Source organism: Orbicella franksi, chromosome 6 (genome assembly GCF_964199315.1).
Source record: "Orbicella franksi chromosome 6, jaOrbFran1.1, whole genome shotgun sequence".
NCBI lineage: Eukaryota > Metazoa > Cnidaria > Anthozoa > Scleractinia > Merulinidae > Orbicella > Orbicella franksi.
In genome coordinates this window covers 6,551,713-6,571,095 of record NC_138150.1, presented here as the reverse complement: position 1 = coordinate 6,571,095, position 19,383 = coordinate 6,551,713, and the positions used below count along the sequence as shown (strand labels likewise).

The following is a 19,383-nucleotide window of genomic DNA, read 5'->3' as shown; positions in this document are numbered from 1 at the left end:
TTATCATGTGATCAGTGTGTACATATCTGGTTTTGTGTCCTGTCCTAACTACATAGGTTCTGGGCCCACAAACTTCAATTATAGTGCCTGGAATCCACTTGTCAGTCTCAGAATTAGCCCTTGAGTGTCGTACCCGCACCCTGTAATTTCTTACAAAGGATCTTTCCCTCTTACATTTCAAATCCTTATACATTTTCCGTTTCTCTTGCTTATTCTCTACAACTTGTGCCAGATTAGGCTTAATAAGACTTAACTTTGTTCTTAGGCGACGCTTCACCATCAACTCAGCGGGGGTCACACCAGTTGTACCGTGAGGGGTTGTGCAATACCGAAATAGAAAATTAGCAACTCTGTGTATCATAGAGGTGCCCTTTTTACCCTCAAGCACTTGTTTAACTAAAGCATCCTTAGCAACTCTCACAGACCTCACCGCTGCCCCATTAGATTAAGGATAATAGGGTGGAACCAATGTGTGCTTGATGCCGTTTTTGCGCATGAATTCGGCAAATTCAGTGGACGTAAACTGTGGTCCGTTGTCAGACACCACCTCTTCAGTTAAACCATGAGTAGCAAAAATTAAACGGAGCTCATCAATAGTCCGTTCACTAGTTGTAGAGCTCATATGTTTCACTTAAATCCACTTTGAGTGGCTATCGATTACTACAAGGAAGTTATCATTACCCTTCTGACAGAAATCAATATGGATCCGTTGAAATGGTCTAGCTGGCCACTTCCATGGGATCAGGGGTGCACTGGGTGGGGCATTTCTAACATTTTGGCATACTGTACATACTCTCACTGCTTCCTCTATTTCCTGATCCAATTTTTAGCCACAATATGCATGTACGAGCAATTGCTTTCATACCACATATACCAGGGTGTTCCCAATGCAACTGCCCCAGCATTTTGGCTCTAAAGATTGGTGGAATAATCACCCTAGAGCCCCAAAGGACACAATCCTGATCTCAGGACAGCTCATTTCTTCTATTATGATAGGGTTTGAGGGTCTCATCAGGACACCTTTCTGGCCAACCTGACATCACAAATTGATGTACCTTACCAAGTACAGGATCTACAGGGGTTGTCTTTCCTATATCTTCTGCAGTGATTGGAAAATCATCATCAATTACACTCACACTGTAGACCACACCCTCACTTCCCACTGTGGAGTCCTCATGTGGTAGCCTTTAGAGAATATCGCAGTTGGCATGGTCTTCAGATCTTTTGTATTCAATCTCATAGTCATACGCTGAAAGTACTAGAGCCCGCCTCCGCATCCGAGCTGCTGCTAGTGTGGGTATAGCGGATTTAGGATTGAAAATTGCCAACAATGGTTTGTGATCAGTGATCAGGGTAAATCTACGCCCATACAAAAACTGGTGAAATGTTTTTACACCAAAAACAATTGATAATGTTTCACGCTCAATTTGTGCATAGTTCCTTTCACTTGAACTCAGTGTCGGAGAGGCATAGGCTATTGGCCTCTCCTGACCATCATCCATCACATGGCTAATAACTGCTCCAATTTTATAGCTGGACGCATCACAAGCAAGTCTCAGTTCACGGTTCTCATCATAATGCACTAACAGTGCATCACTGGTGAGACCTTGTTTACAAGCTTCGTATGCTTGCTGACACTCTTTTGTCCATGTCCACTGGACACCCTTTTTGAAGAGCTCATGTAATGGTGCTGGTATGGTTGCTAAATCTGGTAGAAATGGGTGATAGTACTGGACCATGCCCAAAAAAGATCTCATCTCACTGAAGTTTTGTGGTACTGGTGCCCTTTTTACAGCATCCACGTTCTCCTCAACTGGATGCAAACCTTCGGCATCTATTTTCAAACCCAAATAGACAACTTCCCTCTTCAGAAATTCACACTTTGCCATCTTCAAATGCAGGTAATATTTATGCAACCTCTCTAATACCTCATCCAGGATTTTGATATTCTCCTGCCAACTGACACCACCAATAAGAATCTCATCCTGCTTACACACACATTTTTCTACTCCATTTTAGCTTGGAACATTTTAGGTGCTGATTTAACCCCATATGGTAATTTGACATAGGAATAGAGTCCCTTGTGTGTGCTAATTGTCAGGTACTCACGACTTGCTTTGTCAACACTTGGCTGAGCATATGCATGCGACAAATCAAGTTTGCTGAAATATTTTGATCCCGAAAGGGCAGCATACAAGTCCTGTTGGGTGGGAAGGGGATACTGCTCATCTTCAACAGCTGAAATGATGGTTACTTTGTAGTCCCCACAAATTCTAACCGATTTGTCAGCTCTTGGCACAACTACTATTGGGCTTGCCCAGTCTGATCTGTCAGTTTTAACGATTACCCCATTTTTCTCTAATTTATCCAACTCCTTTTCAACTTCATTTTTTAGTGCATATGGAACCCTACGTGACTTAATAAATATGGGCTTTGCACCATCTTTTATGGTGATGTGTGCTTCCAACCCTTTCATGCCCTCATAGCTATCTTCGAACAACTCACTGTGTTTAACTAGTAAACCATCAAGTTGACTTTTGGCACTTTCCGACTCGGATCTTGTGAAACTAAATATTTCACCCCACTCAAGCCTTTTCTGTAGGGCAGAAGAAAGAAAAAACCTACTTTTTGACTTTTGCTTTTTAATTTTTTTCCCACCTACAGGATTTTTCAAAAATCGGTATATATACGCGGCCAATTGATCTTAGTTGTCACCAAAAATTTCAAAAAAATCACCGACCGGAGGCGGAAATATAGGCGCACGAAGTTGGAAAATAAAGAAAAATTCACGGTCGACTAGATCCCACTTTACATATGCGCGAAGTAGTTCACGCGCTCAAATCGAGTCCCCACGCGCGCGGAACGAGCGGCGGAGCAAGTGACCTTCCAGCCGTTAGTTTGATGTAGTCTTGTGAGTAGGAGATATTTTTCAGTTCGATCGTTTTACGGGTTCGAAGATAAGTAAGCAAATTCAGCTGCGGAGAGTTTTACCGTGCGCGTTTGCATAAAAGTGCTTCAAGATTTATCCAAATATGCACCATTGCAATTCAATGATGTTCACGGTTATTCGTGGAGTCGACATCCTGGATTCTGGAGTCCTTGGAGTCATCTCTGTCTGCTAAGCATTCAAGAATTCAATTCTTTCCCTAGCATAGTAATGCTACTTAAACGGAATTGGCTATATTACTTTCGAAGTAGTGTACGATTTTGGACAAAATTGCGGCTTTGTTTGTCCCTCGTGGTGATCTGGTCGATTTCGACGTTGTTGTCGCCTTGCTCAGCATTGCCACAAGTCCTTCTTTGCCAACCTTCTTGAACCGATTTTCTAAATCGTGGTAAGTTAGCCCGCTTTCAGCAATTTTCTGAACGACCCTGTTTCACTGCTCCATTGTCATTTTGCGGATGGCCGGTAAAGTTTGTTCTTTAATGTTTGCATACGTTCTAAGCGATCATCCAGGAACTGCATGTCAGCGAAAGCATGGAGCAGGACTTGCTGTTATTTAAAGTTTGGGCGATCGTTAAATTCAGTGCTGAATCGAAGAGAATCATGTGAAGTGCTCTGACATATTCCAAGGCGTCATGTGCATCACACTTCCGTTGAAAAACGGTCTCAAACTCTGCGGACAGGTTTGGTTTGCAAGCTTTTTCGTCAATTTGTAGGGACACGTTTCCAGCCTTTATTAGTGCACGGATAAGATGGAGGATATCAGCGAAGAAGAGATTCCATGATGAGCGTAGTTGCTTGAAGGTCAGTCCACCGCTACGAAGCAAAGTTAGTGTTTCAAATGTTGTGGAGTTGTGCCCAATGAGAACAATATGAAAATTACTCTCGCCATTGGAAATGAATTTTGCGAAGTTTTCAAGGCATTGTGCAAGAGAAATAGAGAGAATAGGATTGTTGTCTTTCAGCAAGGTTATTTTACCGTTTATTGTTTTGATAGATAGTCCATTGATAAGAGAAGCCTTTTGACTGATGTTGCATGCTGGATGGGTGTACTCGCTTAAGCAATTTTCAGATTTGGTAATTGCAGATAGCTGGCAAATCTGTGCGCCTCTTACAGTGTCAAGAACGATAAATTCATAATCGATGGTGCCCTGATAAGATAAATGTGGATGGGTTGGGCGGGATGTAAAGGGAGGAACCAATTTCTCGTACTCTGTTAACTGGATTGTTGTTAGATCTCTTATTAATGTTGATAATTCTGCCAAAATACCGTTGCTATGCGTTAGGTTGAGTCCAATTCCAATCTAATAGATGGTGCCTTCCCTTTCTTCCTTCTTTACGTTGGAACTCAAACTTTTGTTCTTCAGCTGAGACCGTCGTTTCGTTTAACTGATTGGGACTCCCTTTTTTCCTCCTCGAGTGCTTTTTGGTCAGTTACCTCACAGTACTTTTTGCAGTGTTCTCCTGGTACAATGTTAATTTTTCCCAAAGTTTAGCACACATAATTTTGCCCCTCGTTTTTCTGGCTTATGCCACAAGCAATTCGAAAACTGTTACTCTCGCTACCTCCATAAAATCTAATTTTAGGGTTTTTCGATCCAACAGAATTATTTAAGCTTTCATTTTTTTGTGAATTGGCAGCCGGAGCGAGTTTCTTTACAACAACATCTGTTGAATACGCATTAAAAACTACTGTTGTAAGTGCTCTTAGTTCATCGTCACGCAGGTCGTTTCCAAAAGGTAGCTCATTGTGTTTGTAGTTTCCTGGATTTTGTTTGTAGTGACACCACATATCATTGCAATTTTGGTGCTTCCCAAAGGCATGAGGAACAATGATTTGAATGGCAGTTTTAAGTGACTGGGGGTTGTTCTTGTTCTGTGCTATGCAACTGAGAGAACCGAAGCATTTTCCTAGATACCCTATTACTTTGACAGACAGACGGAAGCAGCAAGGAAACTTTTGACTTGTTCTCAGTGAATAAAGCTTTGAGACAAGAGCTCTGTTTGTATGCACTATATCAGAATGCTTCTCCACTTTGTAAGGAACTTTATTTCTGATATGAGCCTGCGTTGTGGCGTCATCATCATCAGTGTAGATGTTGTACTTTATACCGTTTTTAGTTGCACGCTGAAAAAGGTCAACAGCAACATCAGGCTCCATGCTTTTAAAAGATCCTGTGTGGTTCTTGCGGCAGTCATGATTTTTCTTTGTGCCAGTGGCACAGGTTCTGCATGTTTTAGATCCTACCCCGTAGTCTAAAACCTGCCCTGTATGGGCACCCATCACTGCCCCGTGACCAGTGTTGGAGTTGTGACCTCCATTCCTCCTTTGCCAAGCCATGTCATATGAAATAAGTATTCCAATGAGGCCATTGCTCTCAGCAACCTCTCCAACTAGAAAATCAAATTAATTTAAAAATAGTTTTTTTTTTGTTATAACTTTTGAGTTTTAGACTCATACCTTCTACATACTTTGCTAATGATTTAGAATCTTTGTTTTTACACTTTCATTTAAACATGCATCTGGCCTGCGAAAGCCCCCATGGAGGGAGGGAGAAGGTCCACAAAGGACACCGTAGTGCGATATGAATTGAAGTGAAAGTAAGCATACATGTACATGTACTACAAGTGTAAAATTTCAATTTAAGGCTCTTAGGCTGGGGATTTGCAAAAAGTAACCAGGGGTTCCAGCTGTTGTTGTTCAAGCTGTTGCTTCAGTCAATATGCTGTTTTTCTATCAAAGTAGCTGGGGATCTAACTCAAACTATCTGAGGAAAATAGCCGGTCCCTGACCCTTAATTATAATGGCAACCCTCTCATAATGGGTAATCACATTGCACTATATTCTGGTTTGTAGACCTTGCTAGATGAAAATAAATGTATGCACATGCAAATAGTGCAGTAGAATGATCTTGGATAGACAGTTCCAACAAGCTTGGTAATATTCATTTCATTAAGTCATTTTGCAACCCCTAAAGAGTGCCCTTTAGGAGGGGGGCGAGAGAAGCTATCCACAGAGGCTTGCAATGCTTGGAAGAATAACTCAAAGAAAGGGCACTTAAATTTGGTCAGGTCTTAAAATGCCATAAGTGAATGTAGTATGTGGTATTTTACAGTTGTTTTGTTAATGTTAAAGGGACCCTGTTGAAAACAGTTACTGTTACTACTTAAGCTTAATGACTACCCTCAGGTACCTTGTAGAGCATTTTTCTTTTCAGCTAGTATGGCCTCTAAACAGCTCTCTGCAGCAACCTTTTCAATAGCTTTTCCCACTTCATTTTCTCTAGCCTTAAATGTCACATGATTCATTGATGGAATAACAAGTGCTGCTGTTATAGTGCTTAGCTGAGTGTGGCCAATTCCAGCATTAAGGGTGGCAAGGGCTGCTCTGCTGTTAACGTCAAAGGCATTTGGTCTTCTACTGCCATATCTGTGTTTTTTGGATTTCGACACTTTGTTGCTTTTTCCACAAAAGGGACAGTTCACTGTAAATGTACTGGCCAGTCCACTTATAGTTTCGTTGTAAATTTCTGTGAAGGGAAGGTGGCCTAACAACAGCAATACAAAACAAGCCTTTTGTAACTTACATTGGTGTATCTTCTTCATTGCAGATAGCATATGCACAAATTAATTCTTCTTTTTTATCATAATAGCAATTGTAGTATGGGACACAGTATTAGTTAACCTAGATGTGTCTCCTTCTCCTTAGTAATACTTTTAATTATAAATAAATATTAGTGCATGTTTTATATGCACAGAGGAGAAATAACTAAACGTTCAAATGTACAGCAAAGTAACCTAGAGGCCAAAGAGATTCCTAAGCAGTTCAAACAAAAGACAGACTTTTTTTATCAGAAAGAACTTCAGTGTTGTGTGTGTGTTCCCTTTTTAAACTCGTGGATACGCGAAGCGTAGAAACGTGTTTGTTGCGGGGACTCCGATATGCAAATGTGTCACTCGCTCACTCACTCAGGTGTAGACACTGTTCGTAATTAGTCGGCCCGAACGAGAGCGCCCGAGCCTGAAGCTATGTTGGAACAGTAACCGAGTCCGACGCGGCGCCGGACGCCATATTGGAATCGTAACTGTGCAGTCACTGCGAGCCTCGCTACGGTGTTTGCGCGGTTACTACTGAATGCGTGCATCGTGCCAGCCCGGATATTGATGATTTTGTAGCTTTTACACGACCATTAATATTAGATCTTTCGCTAAACTGAAGTGGAGTTGACTTCGAACGTTCGAAGTAGTACTATCGCCAACTTCAAGGCTGAATTTCATGAGCATTTGACTCGTCCAGGCGTTAAAAATGACCAGGAGATGTGCATTTGTTTGCTGGAAAGTGACCTGAAAATTAATGAGTAAATCTCACGCTAATTTGGGGAGCTTTGATAAGAATGTGTCTTGTGCGTCGACCTTAATGAAATGATATGATTTATATGAGCGAAAAGAAAATTTTTAATGAACGAAACAGCTATTTAAAACAGGACTATCATCGGCGCCATTGTATAATATTGTAGTTTAATTTTTATATTTCAGTAACATCTAAACCTGAGGCCTGTCGAAATATTGTTTTAAATATAGGACGTTGTGTCAGTCTTGCAGTAGTGACGTATTATCGTTTTACTTTTCAAGTTTCGCTGATTAGATTTCCTGTGAGATCCACCGTCTAATCAAGCACGACCTTCGTTCACAGCTTTGCAGGTTATAGCACTTAAGGTTTTCATGTTGAGTTGTCCACGTTCAACGAACATCGAGTTAAATTTAAAATAATTAAAGATGTGTTCTCTATACTTGCCTTGTTTATTTTAGTACATTGACCTGAATTCTGAGTGGAATGTGCACGTAAACTTCGAAAAAAAATTCCCAAATACTTGATTTCGATAAGCTTAAATGATTTTTACCATTTCTTTTGTTTACAATTTTGCTTCCTGATTGAAAAGATAACAAAGGGAAAGAAACCCCCTGTGAGTTTGTTGGAACACATATTTATGAGTCGACAGATTTTTTTGGATCAACACTGAAAATGCTTGCAAAAGAGGCTACTTATTTTGATGTATTTTACATGCAATATATGTAGAGACAAGCAGTCCCACATTGGAAAAGAAGTGTTGTCTCATAAGAGACCTTACCTATAGCCTTCAGTGAAATGCAATGAAAAAGGTCTGTAAGCTCGTACGACCTGAATACATGCAAATTTTCCCGGCAGGCAGACAAAGAGTACTCTATGAATTTTTTCGTAGGAGTGTCCTCTGTGACCCAGGAACCCTTAACCTTTACCACTCCATGTTCAGCTGCAATTTTGCCACGCTAGCTATTCTGGACGTACGTGTTTGTAATATGTGTGTAACAAAAGCCAACGAAAAAAGCCTACGCTTTGTGAGATAAGTGCGACCTAGCGTGGTACGAACCCAGCATGTTTTAACCACCTTTAATAATACACCAATAATTGCAAGTGCGCCAACATGTTTCATATGTAGATTACTTAATCCACAATTTTGGCCATCTCCTTTGATTTATTTTTTGTAGAGCTTTAGTTAACTTTGATGAGTTAGAGTTTCGATATTAAATATGTTTTATCTTCACTAATTATTTTTGGATACAGCTGTATATAATGAATCCTTGCATTTGACTTTTTATTTTTCTCTTGCGCAATCTTTTGCATTTTTTCTGTTTTATGTTCTACAAAAACAACATACTTCATACTTTTTTTTTATATGCATGTAAAGTTATGCTTGATTTTCAAAGGAATTTAGGAGCACCTTTCATGCAGCTAAAGCACTTCTTTAGACCTTCTTGTAGAGCCTCAAGATCCACAATTCTTGTTCCTGTGGGAATACTTCGCTGAGCATTTTGAAAGTCCCGAAGCGTATAGATGAGATGGCATCTTTCATTCACTCACAAACTTCGCGTGACAGTTGGTCTGTTGTTACAAGTGAAAACCAAATACGCAAACAAACTGAAAAAAAAAAAGAAACTTACTTGACACTTCGTGTTGTTCGCTTCCAAAGCACTTCATTTTCCTCTTCCTGCTTCTCGTCGTAATTCAATTTTCGCTTTGCGGAATAAATCCCCCTTAGCAGACCTGTTGCATGGCGTTTTCTTTCTTTCGTTTTCAAAAGTTAACTGGAAGAAGAAAAGCGACCCGATGAGTCGCGGGTTTCAACATTGCCCGAGGACGTATATATGGCTGGGTTTTCTTCCTCCCTCGTGCATTCAGCCGGAGTTGTATCATAGACAACCTTGTGAAAATCCCGGCTAATCCTTAACATACGCTTAGCACTACATTCCGTCCACTATCGTCTTGTTTACGTTTTTCAGAGCTGAAATCTGGTGACAAGCTACTAATAAAACCCTTAGACACATATTCAGGGATCAAGTTCTTACAATTTCAAAACTTCAGTGGCGAAGGGAACGTGTTTTTTTCCCATTTAACAAGCGAGCGGCGCAGAACATAACGAAAGCACATCGCGGTCGCCATTTTATTTACTTTTTTCGCGAGGGATTCGTGGGTTTTAAAACTACCGCGCGAGGAATTTTTAGGGCCCAGTCTGCCCGCGCCAAAAAACTATTTCGAGCCGCCTTAAGGAGCATGAGTGAGACATCCGACTTGCCCGTACCCAGACCCCCGCTGTTTCAGAGCACGCTCGCAACACCGGACAGCACGTCCACCACCATTACTCCTACTTACACCCGCGGCGGCAAGGCTGGTGGCTGCGATATTTTTAAATTAACTATTCCTAAACTATAAGGGTCTTAAGTTCATAGAATATATTTATAAAGGAATGTAACATCTGCTAAAACACGTGAGCGCTGGGATATGAGAGGGTATACAGTACAAATTGATCACAATTTAAAAAACAAACAAATAGTGATATCAGTAACTGAGTGTCTCTAGTCTCCAAATTCAAGAAATAAAATATTTTTTTCACTAAGCTTTAGGACGTGCAATGTACTGCAGTTATCGTTGTCTTATTTGTTTGTTTGTTTGTTTGTTTGTTTGTTTTTTCAGTTAGAAATAGCTCTTGGTGAGGGAGACACGACAGACGTACGCAAGAGAGGTACAAAAGGGTTCGCGTTTCGCCAGCTTGGTAATACATATTTAAAAAAAGGTGTTTTCAAAAAAGCTCTAGAGTACTACCAACTACATTTTAGCATTGCTCTGGAATCTGGCAACAAAGTTGAAGAAGGAATAGGCTATAGCAACCTTGGTAATGCTTTTTACTCTCTTGGCCAATTCGAAAAAGCACTAAAGTACCACAAACTGCACTTGAGCAATTGCAAGGAAAACGAAAACAGAGCTGGACAGGGAAGTGCATATGGTAACCTTGTCGTTACCTGTTACTCTCTTTGTCAGTTTGATGAAGCATTAAAGTACCTCCAATTGCAACTCAGTATTGCCAGAGAAGTTGGAGACAGTCATGGTGAAGGAAAGGCTTGTGCTAACCTTGGTCTTGTCTACGACTCCGTTGCTCAGTACGAGGCAGCCCTAGAGTACCATAAGATGTGTCTTAGCGTCAGCAAACAAGTCGGAGACAAGGCTGGAGAAGGAAAGGCCTGTGGCAACCTTGGGGTCGCTTATTACTCTATCGGTGATTTTAAAGAAGCCGTAAAGTACCATCAGCTAGATCTTAGTGTTGCTAGAGAACTTGGAGATAAGATTGGAGAAGGAAAGGCATGTAACGACCTCGGCATAGCTTATTACTCTCTCGGGGAATACGACAAAGCCACGGAATACCTCAGGTTGCAGTTGAGTATTGCCAAAGAGGTTGGAGACAAATATGCGGAAGGGCGTGCATACGCCAATTTTGGCCTTGTGCATCACTCTCTAGGTGATTTCCAAAAAGCACTAGAGTGCAACAAGCTGTATTTTACCATTGCAAAAGAAAGTGGAAACCGAACCGAAGAAGGCAAGGTGTACGCCAACATTGGTATTGCTTATTGCTGTCTTGGGGATTTCAACAATGCCTTAGCGTGCCTCGAGAGACATTTGAATATTGCCAGAGAGGTAGGTGACAAAGCTGGGGAAGGAGATGCATATACCATTCTATATTTATGGGAACCTCGGTAATTTTCAAGCGGCCGAAGATTATCACTTCCGGCATCTCAGAATTACACAAGAAACTGGAGACAAAGCTGGAGAGGGAAAAGCATACGCAGGCTTTGCCCAAGCTTTCGATTCACTCGGTGATTTCGAAGAAGCTTTAAATTACATCTAGTTGCATCTTGATATTACAAAAGAGACAGGAAACAAATATGGTGAAGGAAAAGCTCATAGTAACATGGGGTTTGTGTATTACTCTTTAGGTAAATTCGAAAAAGCAAAAGAGTGCCAACAGATGTCCCTTGACATTGCCAGAAAGATTGGAAACAGAGCTGGAGAAGGGGATGCTATTGGAAACCTCGGTCTTGCTTATCATTCACTTGGCGATTATAAACAAGCTCTTGAACTCCACAACCAACATCTTGAAATTACGCGTGAGGTTGGAGATATATCTGGAGAAAGCTTAGCGTGTAACAATCTTGGTTTGGCTTACTACAGTCTGGCGGACTTACGGAAAGCAGAAGAATTTTTGGAAGCGAGTGTCACTTTGCAAGATAAAATCCGCGATGGTCTTCATAGGAAGGATGATTGGAAAATTAGTGTCCGTGATTATCATGACAATATTTATACCGCCTTATGGAAGGTTCAGCTGGAACTCGATAAGACTGTTGAAACTCTTTTTACTGCTGAAAGGGGACGTGGACAAGCCCTAATGGATCTAATGGAGTCGCAGTATGGCTTACAAATACCTCAATCGGAGTCAAATAAGCAGATGGAGTAAATCACTGACTTTTCAAATCAGGCTTCCTCTCAAACCATATTTGTAACAGTTGACAAAGACGCTGTTAATTTCTGGGTACTTAACAGAGGAAAGCAATTTGATTTTGTCCAAAAGAAAATTGCAACAGATTTAAAAGGTTTGATGGAAGAAGCTTACCAGACAATTGGTGTCAAGAAACCAGTTAAGTGTGACGATCGTTCGCTGGATGAATCATCAGTGCAAAGAGAGCTTGATCAGAGACCTGAAGGAGATGGTTCTTCACCAAATGAGAACGCCCAAGACGCTTTAAAAGTACTGTACAGTGAAGTAATCGGCCCGACTTCAGATATTATCAAAGATGGCCAAGTTACTATTGTTCCTGATGGTCTTTTGTACTGTGTTCCTTTTTGCCGCACTCAAGGATGAAGGTTGCAGGTATATTTCTGAAACGTTCAGTGTTCGACTTGTACCCTCACTGACTAGTCTGAGACTGATGGTAGAGTGTCCAGAAGAGTACCATTGTACGACTGGTGCATTGCTGGTTGGAGATCCATGGGTGGAAAGTGTACGTGTCAAAGGAAAAAGAGTCCAGCAGCTCCCGTCTGCCAGAGAGGAAGTTGAAATGATTAGGAAGATTCTGAAGAGTGAGCCTCTCATTGGAAAAGAAGCAACAAAAGCTGAAGTCCTAAGCAGACTCGACTCGGTTACCTTGGTGCACATTGCAGCTCATGGTAGTGCGAAAACCGGTGAAATTGTTTTGTCTCCTAACCCCACCTCGTCCAAAAGACCCAAGGAGGCAGACTTTCTTTTGAAAATGAAGGATGTGTTGAATGCAAAGTTGCGAGCGAAGCTTGTCGTCTTAAGTTGCTGTCATAGCGGCCGAGGAGAAATAAAAGCTGAAGGTGTGGTTGGTATTGCACGTGCGTTTCTGGGAGTTGGTGCTCGTTCTGTTTTAGTTTCTCTGTGGGCGATTGATGACAAAGCCACTCTTGAGTTTATGAGATATTTCTACCAGCATCTGATGGACGGAAACTGTACAAGTAAGTCAGTAAACAAGGCCATGAAATGCATGAGAGAATCTGACGACTTCAATCAGGTGAGGAACTGGGCACCATTTGTACTGATTGGCGATGACGTAACAATGAACTCTGCTGAAACCAGGTGAGGACTGAGATAACTTCTAATGGACCACCTCGAAGGTACAATTCTGGGCAACACTGTTCAGACAGTTGCCTTAATCTCCAAATAGTTGTCCTTGTTGTTTCCGGCGTTTTCTTCGTCTACAAGCAATCATCGCAATGAAAGTAACAATATTAAATGAGGGGAGGGGGAAGAAGGAACGAAATTATTTATGCATGAAGATAGTGTCAACGTTACTTAAAATGCTTACGATAGGTAGAAAAAGTCCTTTTCTCTCAACAGCTTTTTTCCGGGATTGTAGCTACCTTATTATTTTAGAAAACAAGCTCCACGATCGGTTGTTCTAGAAATGTTTCTCTTTCATTTTTTTCTAGCAACCTATTAGCCATGTAACTTTGTAAAGACTCCTGGAGTTAGGTAAGCTATATTGTTTTACTTTTCACTTGCTCTTAATGCTTTTAATAAGGTCCCACGCTGTTTCAACTCACCCAGAAATTTCGAAGCTACCAAAGTCCGGTTTGCATCGTGGAGATAAAATGTCCATTAAAATTGTTATACAGCGTAAGCTATAGATGTCACAGAAACGGCCTCCAGTGACTGTATAAGCTTTCATGTCATTTTTGTATGTTCTCAGTTCAAGAAGAATTTGTTACGGCTGTGTTTTGCGAGGACTTCCGGTCAATCCTCTTTCACTGTTCTCTTTGTGTAGGCCACAAGCAAAGGAACGTCACGAAAGAACGCCAAGACATTCTCATCCATCCTCATCTCTGACTCTGCTGGAGGAACTAACTTATCAAAATGCAGGATCACGATTTTTGATAGACTGTATTCTACTTATTTGATTTAATTCGTGAGTTTAGTTATGTTTTATCACATACGTGGCAAAATTACTGAATGCTGATTGGCTGAGACAGGACATTTTTAATCACGAGGGCACTTTTGGTAATCAAGTGGGCATAGTTACTTGACGCTGATTGGCTGAGCGCACCTGCATTGGTTGGTTTCCCGCTTCAAACGGATTTTGAAAAGGAATTTTAGAAACGCATCGCTTCTGAGTTTGATCTAAACGCGATTACTTCATTCTAACGTAAAAGAAAATCGCCACATACAGCAAAGTGCACTCTTTTGTGGAAAAGTTTGAGAGGGGACGGCTGGACAGAGTTACAGAACTTCATGGCTGCCGAACTGAAAGTTAATTTCTTAGTTTTGCTTCGAGTCGCCCTATTAGTAGCAGAGGTCACCTTATCGACGTAATTGCTATTATAGTAGGCTTTTCCCGTTCTACTGCTAGCCCGTTCTTTAATGACAACCGGCAAACTTGTTTAAGCGACGGCAAGACCTTGAAAGTTTTACTTTGTACAGAATTGTGCCCTTTAGGTGATAAACAAGTAATTGCAACTCCCCTCGGGCAATTAAAGATCAATTTCACTTGTATTTTTGTAAGTCTTTTCACGCTTGAAATTAATCCTTAATTTCCCTCGGGCCTATACGATTACATATACTTATCAGCTAATTGAAGATTGTAGGAATGACTATAGCCCTAGATAACTGAGGGAGCACGGTGACTGTCTCGTCTGATCACGAATTGGGTGTTGGTTACCCTTCACATTTAGAATAATTTAAATGAAATGTAACTTAGAATCTAGTACTTTGCATACCTTCAAAACGGTACCATTAAGAAATGGTAAGCGTGCAGCGTGCAACTTTCGAGTTTTATATAATAAGCCAAGTTATTCTCCTATTTTGATTGGTTCTCGCTCATGATCTATTAGAGGACAGACGCACGATTGACGTCATCATTACAAAGTTTTTTCCTCTATGTTTTAAGAAGGCGGAAGGTTCTGAGAATTTAGATAATATTTTACGTAACTGGGCAAAAGATAAGGTTCAAAAAAGTCTTGTCGAGGCATTGAACAGGTACAATAAGCAGGAAGAAGAAAGATAAAGACGTTTCTTCTTTAAAAAATGACTCAGAAAAACATACTCGAGCAGTTTCAGTCGGTAGTCGAGCGAGACTAAACCAAACACAAAATTGGTCTTGGTAAGCAGAGAACCATTGCTTTATCTTAAATTTAACAAACCTAATAAACAAAATATTTATGAGATTAATTTGTTTAAAAAAATCAACTTTTCTCAGTCTCAAAGTAATTGTTGTCACACTGATTGATGTCAGGAATAAAACATCAAAACATCACTTCTTAAAATCAGTTAAAATAAACACATAACCTTGCTTTCCGATACAAATGTTCCAGTCCGTTTCAGGGCACAGCAGCGAGCAAAGTATAGCTCACTACAGCTCACGGCAAACTGTATCGCAGCTAAAAGGAGTCTCCGACACTATTTGAAACTGATTTGAGAATAAGCAACCACAGAGGACACAAATTTTTACCCACACTAACGCTCTTTTCATTCAAAACTCGAATCAAATAGCCTCCAAGTTGACCGCAACCGCAAGTTTTCAGAGCATATTTTTTTCAACCCTGTAATATTAAAGGCAACGTTCAAGCTTTTCGGCTCACGGGGCTGCTCTGATGACAAAAACTGACGTGACTTTTCCAGCATTTTCTTTAAGCTTTGTAGATTTCGCAGTTCAATCCTGCTTTCGCTGTAAGTTTTCATTTCACGAGAAGCGAAGCTCGAGTCAAGTTTGACAATGGCGTGATTTTCCTATCGCCTTGTGTACCACTTTTTTGTTCTTACCACATTTTGACGTCATCTGTGATCCATTACTGAACAGACGCGCGGCAGCATGGAATCTATTTGTTAATTCAAACTCAAGCGGTACTGTCTTTGAATTTGTGGTCACCGATGGAGACATTTTAAACTTCTGACGTTTCAAAGCAATGAATACTGGCTTTTAAAAGTACAATGGCTCCTGTAGAACCTGCGCTGGACACATGCCAAGTCTTTCCTAGTTTTCGCGCAGAACTTTACTCCCATTGTCTCGATTTGTCAACTTGCATGAACACCTGAGAGAGAAACAACACGTGCAAACGGGTTTCGTTATTTGTGCTTAATTACAAAGCTAGATTTTCGACACGTAAAAGAAATGATAGCATGTAGAACTCAAGACCAAGTTCTGAATTTTGAATGAAATGAGCGTTAGTGATAGTGGAAATTTGTGTCCTCTGTGGTTGGTGATTCTCAAATCAGTTTGAAATAGTGTCGGAGACACCTTTTAGCTGCGATACAATTGGCCGTGAGCTATAGTGAGCCATACTTTGCTCGCTACTGTGCCCTGAAACGGACTGGAACATTCGCATCGGAAAGCAAGGTTATGTGTTTATTTTCACTGATTTTAAGAAGTGGTTTTGATGTGTTATTCCAGACAATCACTGTGACAACAATTATTTTGAGACTGAGAACAGTTCAATGTTTTAAATAAATTAATCTCATAAACATTTTGTTTATTGGGTTTGTTAAATTCGAGATAAAGCAATGGTTCTCGGCTTACCAAGACCAATTAGTCTCCCTCGACTGCCGACTGAGACTGCTCGAGTATTTTTTCTGAGTCATTTTCTAAAACAGAAACGGCTTTATCTTTCTTCTTCCTGCTAGACTATGCTTCTGGTACCTGTTCAATGCCTGGACAATACTTTCTTGTACCTTATCTTTTACCCAGTCATGTAAAATATTATGTAAATTCTCAAAACTTTCCGCCATTTTAAAACACAGAAGGAAAAACTTGGAAATGATGACGTCAGTCGTGCGTCTGTTCTCTAATAGATCATAGGCGAGAACCAATCAAATTGCAAGAATAACTTGGGTTATTATATAAAACAGTATAGATCACAAATGCCTGCTCGAGACTATCGGAAACAAGAGGGTAATATATTTCATTGCTTTAAATTTGAATGGAATTAGTGGAATTACTTGTATACAAATGTAAGTCATGGAAGAGGTCATTCAGCGATCAGTTGACTGTAAAGCCGTCGATTTGCGGAATATGTTTTTACCCTTTTGAGTAAGTGTGGGAGGCGCGGTGGCGTCATGGTTAGTGCGCTCGACTCCAGAGCGAGCGGTCCGGGTTCGAGCCCTAGCCGGGGACATTGTGTTGTGTCCTTGGGCAAGACACTTTACTCTCACGGTGCCTCTCTCCACCCAAGTGTATAAATAGATACCGGCCAATTTAATGCTGGGGGTAATCCTGCGATGGACTAGCATCCCATCCAGGGGGGAGTAGAAATAGTCCTAGTCGCTTCATGCTACTAAAACCGGGATAAGCTCCGGCCTGATGAGCCCTTTGGCTCGTATGCAGACTTTACCTTACCTTAGCTTTTGAGTAAGTAGACTTCTTCGCTTCAGTTTGAATATAAACTATGACCTTTTCTCTTGTCCAAATTAAATACTCAAAAGTGAAATAAATTACCATAGTAGACTTGATTTGTATTTGTTTACTGTACTTAGAAATCATAATCACATTGTTCGAAAAATAAACTTATTATATTTGGAGACTTAGACAATAATTTCTTTGCTATTTTTCTTAATTAACATTGCTGACCATACTTTAATGTAATGCATGGATTTGTCTTATTTAAATTTGTCAAGCCATATATACAATCAGTTTTATTTAAAACTAGATCATTGCATAATACAGTTTGAGTTTTCACTGGCTTATTAGCCGTAATACTAGTATAGTGTGAAGCCTTGGAGGCTAGTCCATTGCAGGTCACTCCCCCGCAATTTGTTAGGTTTCCCCAACAATTCGCCGGTACTCATTTATACCCCTGGGTGGAGAGAGGCACTGTGAGAGTAAAAAAAAGTGTGTTACCCAAGAATACAACACAATATCCCCAGCCAGGGCTCGAACCCGGACCACTCGCTCCGGAGACAGCGCACCAACCATGAGGCCACCGCACCTCCTTGATACTAATATATCATTCAGGAATTATGCCATGCTCTACAAATTATGGTAAGTTTATATCTATAATTTAATTATTAAAACGCTTGTTGGACATGAAATGATTATAGCCAATTCAATGCTACATGCGTTGTTGGCTATCCATCGACTCATATCCAACCTGCACTCATGGAATAACCGTTAACTATTTGCGGGCTTCATAAAAAGAGCTAGGCGTTTTTGGGAATCCACTCAATTTAGAGCCATTGTGGTTCTGCTTTAATATGGTGTGAGCTTGTACTTTGTGGTATAAATGAAGCTAAAATATTATTGATTGAATGATTGACTGATTGATTGAATGATTGACTGATTGATTAATTGATTGATTGATTGATTGAAAGATACCTACACTCCAGTAACATAAATATTTCATCTCCTCAGCCAGCATAAAAAATTGCAAATTAAATGCTCCCCAAATAACCAATTGCCCACATTTTAAAGGGCTTGATTTACAGCAGGAAATAATACGATGAATGTATAATACAATGAATCAGTTAATCTTTTGCTGATTTTGCTGACTTTCACAAATAACGGTTTTTTTTTAAAGTTTGGTTTGGGATATATTTATCAAGGCCTATTAATCTTTTTAGTTATAAGCTGAAGCAATAAATTTCAATTACTCGCAAATTAGCAAATGCATTTACAATACAGCAGCATCTCATTACCATATCGTAACTACTAGTACGATAAAACTAAATAATTGGAAACCCCACACGAGCACACTTTGTGATTCTCTGTAATAGCACCCTATTCTCTAAAATACCTCATATTTTCACCTTCTACTACCGATCACTGACCTATATGCTAAGTTAACTTTTGAGTTGAAAATCTTAGTAGTGTCTTTCATTTTTTTTTCATGATACAGTTTTATCCTAATTACAAGTATAACTTGCAAGCCACACATGTACGCACTGCGGACCTATTTTACTTTTGACGATATCGAAACTGGCCTATATTACTGTTTCTCGTAATTGATATACCTATGGTGGGTATAAAAACGACTGCGCGACCACCATAATGCTGTACTTAAACAATAATGGGAGGGGTTGATGGGCCATGTTCGTGAACCAAATCAATCCTGTGGGAGTTGAACTGCTTTTTCATGCGAACCAGGGGCGGGGCAGAAGACTCCTGAAATTTGCGTATCTGGTTCATTCAACAAAAGTGACGTCACATCCGGTTTAAACTGCGCCACGCAGCTCCTTCCACAAAGAGAAAAAATGGCGTTTCGATTGGGGAAGATTTTAGTCTATTTGCAAACCATCAGGTTCGTGTCCTTCCATACTGAGGATAGAAATATGTTGCAGGAAGGAAAATAACGGAGAGCCTTCTGTCATCGAATGGCGGATTTTACACATTTGCAAAACTGGTGTTGTTCCGACTTTTGGTTCTTATTGTTCATGATTCGGTGAATGCACTAATTGCAATAGCCTATAGTGTTAACAACAACCTGGATGAAGTATTGCTGGCCATAGTTTGCACTGTGTACAACGGGAACACATTTAACAGAAGCCGTTTTTTCTGAAAATGAACACAGTTGAAGCTCTGTAGCCACGTGCGTGTGGTGGAAAAGACAAGCTGAATCGTACTCAAGGTTA

General features: G+C 40.4%; 1 protein-coding gene and 1 pseudogene across 2 annotated transcripts; one reads left to right on the top strand and one right to left on the bottom strand.

Annotated features, from left to right (window-relative positions):
- Positions 1-3,441: 3,441 nt before the first annotated feature.
- On the bottom strand, positions 3,442-9,922 carry LOC145490418 (uncharacterized). Its single transcript, XM_081469541.1, has 4 exons — positions 8,704-9,922; positions 6,139-6,474; positions 4,502-5,338; positions 3,442-4,202 (listed from the first exon to the last, which is right to left on the bottom strand). The coding sequence occupies exons 1-4, from the start codon at positions 8,708-8,710 to the stop codon at positions 3,442-3,444; spliced, it is 1,941 nt and encodes a 646-aa protein (XP_081325667.1). The 5' UTR covers positions 8,711-9,922.
- Positions 9,534-18,117, top strand: LOC145490417 (uncharacterized; annotated as a pseudogene). Its single transcript, XR_014049697.1, has 4 exons — positions 9,534-9,647; positions 9,954-12,906; positions 13,260-13,302; positions 13,595-18,117. The product of XR_014049697.1 is annotated as an uncharacterized LOC145490417 (transcript).
- The last annotated feature ends 1,266 nt before the right edge of the window (positions 18,118-19,383 follow it).